Source organism: Anomaloglossus baeobatrachus, chromosome 6 (assembly GCF_048569485.1).
Source record: "Anomaloglossus baeobatrachus isolate aAnoBae1 chromosome 6, aAnoBae1.hap1, whole genome shotgun sequence".
NCBI classification, from domain to species: Eukaryota; Metazoa; Chordata; class Amphibia; order Anura; family Aromobatidae; genus Anomaloglossus; species Anomaloglossus baeobatrachus.
In genome coordinates this window covers 19,357,258-19,361,983 of record NC_134358.1, presented here as the reverse complement: position 1 = coordinate 19,361,983, position 4,726 = coordinate 19,357,258, and the positions used below count along the sequence as shown (strand labels likewise).

Genomic DNA, 4,726 nt, shown 5'->3' with positions numbered 1-4,726 from the left:
ATAGCGTCTAAACAAGCAATTGAATTGCATTTATTAACAGGCTCTGTACCATTATATGTGAAGACTATAGTTTTATACATTCCTAAAATTAGAATCTAAACAATAAAAACCTTCACATTCATTGATCTCTTAATTGTCTGCAATTATACTTATTAAATTGACCAATTAATATTGTCAGTAATGTTTTCACACATATACAAGAGATGTTGTGCACCATAGTTCCAATGTTGTGAACTCCCATTGGCTGCAATGAATGATGATGTCATAGGTGAGATCCAGCGACGCGGCTGATGACATCACACAGCATAGAATGTTAACATCACCTGTGTTCCAACACAGACACTTGCCTGGTAAAGAAACCCTGTTCAGATCTAACCAGGAGCTTCTCCAAAACGAGGCCATGTTCAGATCTAACCAAGAGTTTCTCCAAAACGACGCCATGTTCAGATCTAACCAGGAGCTTCTCCAAAACGAGGCCATGTTCAGATCTAACCAAGAGTGTCTCCAAAACGACGCCATGTTCAGATCTAACCAGGAGCTTCTCCAAAACGAGGCCATGTTCAGATCTAACCAAGAGTTTCTCCAAAACGACGCCATGTTCAGATCTAACCAGGAGCTTCTCCAAAACGATGCCATGGACATTATTCCCAACAGTCGCAATGATCAGGAAGCCATAACCGCTGAATGTTCACGTCTACTAAAGGAAAATGCTGAACTGCGCAAACTGATGGGATTTATGCAGGAGAACAAGGAGCTTCGCCTTACTTTAAAAGACCATGAAAAGTCATCTAAACGCCTGCCAATTCCAGGAGAACACAAGAAAGACCACCAGGGTAAGACTGGGTTTACCCATTGGGGATTTCTCACAAATCAAAAAATTGTACTGACCTCATGTTTGATGCTTCCTAAAGTGATGGGCACAATTTGGCTAAATAATTGTGGAGACTATAGATTGGTGACCTAACCTGTACAAATGTAAGGGAAACATATGACAGTTGGTTCTCCTTCGAGACAAGAAATATCCAGAAGAATTGGAATATTAATGTACATTTTATTTCCTACAACTATATTGTATTCAGTCTGGTTCTAGTAACTTGTCTTACATTGGTAACAATCAGAAAGCCATGAAGTAAAAGCTACTGTCATATAGGGCCTCTGGTTTAGGCAGATCTTCCTAAGTCAAGGTTTATGGCTTGAAGCTCTTAAATTGCACCCAACCTACCATCAACCACCAGTGGTGCTTAGTTTTGTAATGGGATGCAGTGGTAGCAATTCCAGGGGTGGACGTATTATTGGTGCACCCTGTGCAGCTGCACTAGGGTCCAAGCGGTAAGGGGGTCCATCTCTACCTCTGAAGAAGGTAGAATAGTCCAATAGTGCGTCTTCTTTGAGAATTCAGTTAAGAATGTTGCTGTCACTTTTTTAATGAAGATTTGAAGATTGATGTATGGAAACCTCAAATGTGAAAATCTAAACTTTTTCCATATTTATGTGATTAATACAGTCAATATCGAAAGAAAACCAAAGACCGACTCCTGCCCTCCTGTAGGTGAGTTGATATGATACTATCTGTATGAGTAACCCTATGCTTTACCATATCTCCTTCTAGTATGTATATACAGTTGACCAAGAACAGCTGGTCTACAAGAGGTCTACAAGAGGCCACAATCTCATGGTGCTCAGGTGTAGTTATATACTGTTGGCCAAGAACAGCTGGTCTACAAGAGGTCTACAAGAGGCCACAATCTCATGGTACTCAGAAGTAGTGACAGAAGGCACCGTGGTCGCAGGGATCACATAGTGTATGTTATGGGCTAAAACTATTCTCTCCATTACGGTCAATAACCTCCCAGAGATCATTATTTCTTGCCCACCGGTTGTCCACAGATTACCGTAAAATAGGACAGGCACTTAGCGCCAGTTCAAAATGGCATGCATTTAGTCATTCATACATCTTTCCTTAATTTCCTATTGATCTTTTGCAGAATCTGAAAAGGTGAAGAAGTGTCAACGCATTGTGGGTGAGATCGCCTTTCAACTAGACCGCCGAATTCTGGCTGCCATCTTTGTGGAGCAACACCGGCTTTACGGATACCGCGTGTCTCATATAGCACAAAGGATTATACAGGTGGAAAAGCTAAAACAATACAATTTTTATTGTAAAAGTGGTGAAGATACTGCATGTTGGTCAATATGTGGGTTGTAATTGGCTTATTTGTTTACAGACACCATGTTCTCACTTTATATATGTTCTTCAAACAAAATGGATTTCTTCATGTAACTAAAGAGTTTGTCCAAAACGTATATATTTTGTAAGATATGACGAATATATAAAGTTTGAAATGGTGTCCAAAGATGGCAAATGTTTGGTCTATTTATTGTATATAACCAAGATGTATTTAAAATATATTTCATGATTGCAGGTGACCACAAATCCACAGACCGGCAAAGTGAATGAAAATTTAAGATCTGAGCTGCACCTTCGCTACCATCACGTAATGGAACAGTTGCACATGTTGGGCTATATCCCCGAAGTGCACAGCCACTTTACAGAAAACCTAGTCAACACCTATGGGATCATGAAGGACAGAAAAATTGAAACCGAAGAATTTTCCTCCATTAATGACCCACAATACCTCAGCAACATGATAACTGAGTGCATGCCAAGTCATAGCGTGAAGAACATCCTGATTATCCTAAAATGCCTGGCACATTTGGCCAAAAAAGATGGAAAGCCCCTGTTCTGTCTGCCCTCCAGTGAAGTTCAAATTCAGTCACCCGTCGTGACTCAGTCTTCCAATTAAAGGTGCAAATGTAGGACTCAAGTTCTTTCTTTCAGTCGTCATATTTGTTGTCGACTTGGTTGTGTGATCACAAAATCGAATCTTTCCTTAGATTGAAAAACACTTACAGGACAGTGGATCTCCCCACTGCCATTGGCCCCATCTTCCACCAATCAGTGTGTGGGACAGCATACATGATTACGTCACATGATCGCATGTGCTGTGTGGAGCATCAATGCACCAAAGACCAGAGCAGAGCGCTGAGGGAACGAGAGCAAGGTGAGTATGTGGTGGATTTTGTCTCATTTGTGTATGGGATGTTTGCACATATTTAGGAGGCTATGTGTCACGCTAGGTACGGGGAAGTACCAAGCCCACAGCTAAAGTGAAGGGAAACCCTGCGTCTAGGGAATGGGAAGATGGTGACCCCTGACCAAACCTACCGCTGATCCCTGTGGTCCATGACCACCATCGATAGGTTCCGCACCTATGCGCCAAGCAGGATATCTGACCCTAGGTATCCCTAGTGCTGGACCCTAAATAGGGAATGGATGGGATGAGCGCTTTGTCAACCTCACTAAACGCTAAAGGAAGACACAAGGAGGACACACAGGAGGAAAATGCATGAACTTCTTATCTACAGATGACAGGTAGCAGTTGAACAAAGTTTTCTGCAATGATACCAGAGGAGTGCAAGCCACCTGCTTGTAACCAGAGCTAGAATGAACTGAATGATATCACCAGCACCAGTCCAAGGAAGTAAGGGGTATATAAGCACCAAAATAATGCTGATGATCAACATCTGGAAGGAAGGAGCGCTCCTGCTGCGTCCAAAAGGGGGAGAGATGAATCCAGCAGGAAAGCTACCTATACCAATGAATACTGACAGCAGGAACAATGGAAAGTCAGGGAGTATTCTTTGCAGCAAATGCTATGACCTTCTATGGCTAGAAACCATATGACTGTCTGCAGGGCTCTATTTACCATTAGGCACCCATGGTCCCGTGCCTGGGGCGGCAGGATGCGGGGGGGGGGCGGCACCTTCTAGCTGTAAAAAAAAATAATTTTTTTTTACATATCCATTAAATCCGCTGTATTTTCGGAGGGGGGAGAGGCGCACCTCCATTTATTTGTATCCGCATCAATTAAGACGTAAATGCATACAAACTGCGGCGGCCGGGCATAGAGAGCTGATTGACCCCGGAACTGCCAGCGCCTGCACGTCCGGGGTCACAAGCGTGCCAATCAGCTCCTTCCTCTGTGCTGCATCCAATGCTGTGTGGATTTCACATGGAGAGCTCACAGCAGGACGCCGCAGAGGACGCCACGATGGAAGCTGGTGTCAGAATTGGATACTCACGTGAGCCAGGAAGATGAAAGCAGGCCCTGGAGCAGGTAAGTGCTCGCAGAGCTGCAGATTCATAAGGAGCGTGGGGGTGTCTCTAATGCAGACTGGAGATCTGCGTATGTGGTGGGGGGAAAGAGGCTGATATTGGGGGAGACTTGGGGGAAGAGAAGCTGATACTGGGGGAGGCTGGGAGGAGAGAGTCTGATGCTGGGGGAGGCTGATGCTGGGGGAGGCTAGGAGGGGGGAGGCTGATGCGGGGGGAGGCTGGGAGGCTGAGGCTGATGCTGGGGGAGGCTGGGAGGAGAGAGGCTGATGCTGGGGGAGGCTAGGAGGAGGGAGGCTGATCCTGGGGGAGGCTGGGAGGAGGGAGGCTGATGCTGGGGGAGGCTGATGCTGGGGCAGGCTGGGAGGGGGGAGGCTGATGCTGTGGGAGGCTGGGAGGAGGGAGGCTGATGCTGGGGGAGGCTGGGAGGAAAGAGGCTGATGCTGGGGGAGGCTGATGCTGGGGAAGGCTAGGAGGGGGGAGGCTGATGCGGGGGGAGGCTGGGAGGCTGAGGCTGATGCTGGGGGAGGCTGGGAGGAGAGAGGCTGATGC

At 45.8% G+C, this 4,726-nt stretch overlaps 1 protein-coding gene across 2 annotated transcripts; it reads left to right on the top strand.

Annotated features, from left to right (window-relative positions):
• Nucleotides 1–330: 330 nt before the first annotated feature.
• Nucleotides 331–2,825, top strand: LOC142243904 (uncharacterized). Of its 2 annotated transcripts, XM_075316100.1 has the most exons (4): nt 331–833; nt 1,505–1,549; nt 1,986–2,128; nt 2,424–2,825. In XM_075316100.1, exons 1-4 carry the CDS (start codon nt 401–403, stop codon nt 2,802–2,804), a joined length of 1,002 nt encoding a protein of 333 aa, XP_075172215.1. In that variant the 5' UTR covers nt 331–400; the 3' UTR covers nt 2,805–2,825. The 2 variants fall into 2 exon arrangements, with proteins under 2 accessions (XP_075172215.1, XP_075172216.1); XM_075316101.1 differs by lacking the exon at nt 1,505–1,549.
• The last annotated feature ends 1,901 nt before the right edge of the window (nt 2,826–4,726 follow it).

Bases quoted from the DNA above. Each gene is read 5' to 3' on its own strand.
- LOC142243904 (XM_075316100.1), top strand. From the start codon at position 401: ATGTTCAGATCTAACCAAGAGTTTCTCCAAAACGACGCCATGTTCAGA. The intron at 834-1,504 runs GTAAGACTGGGT...TGATTAATACAG, and splicing joins ACACAAGAAAGACCACCAGG to TCAATATCGAAAGAAAACCA. The intron at 1,550-1,985 runs GTGAGTTGATAT...GATCTTTTGCAG, and splicing joins CGACTCCTGCCCTCCTGTAG to AATCTGAAAAGGTGAAGAAG.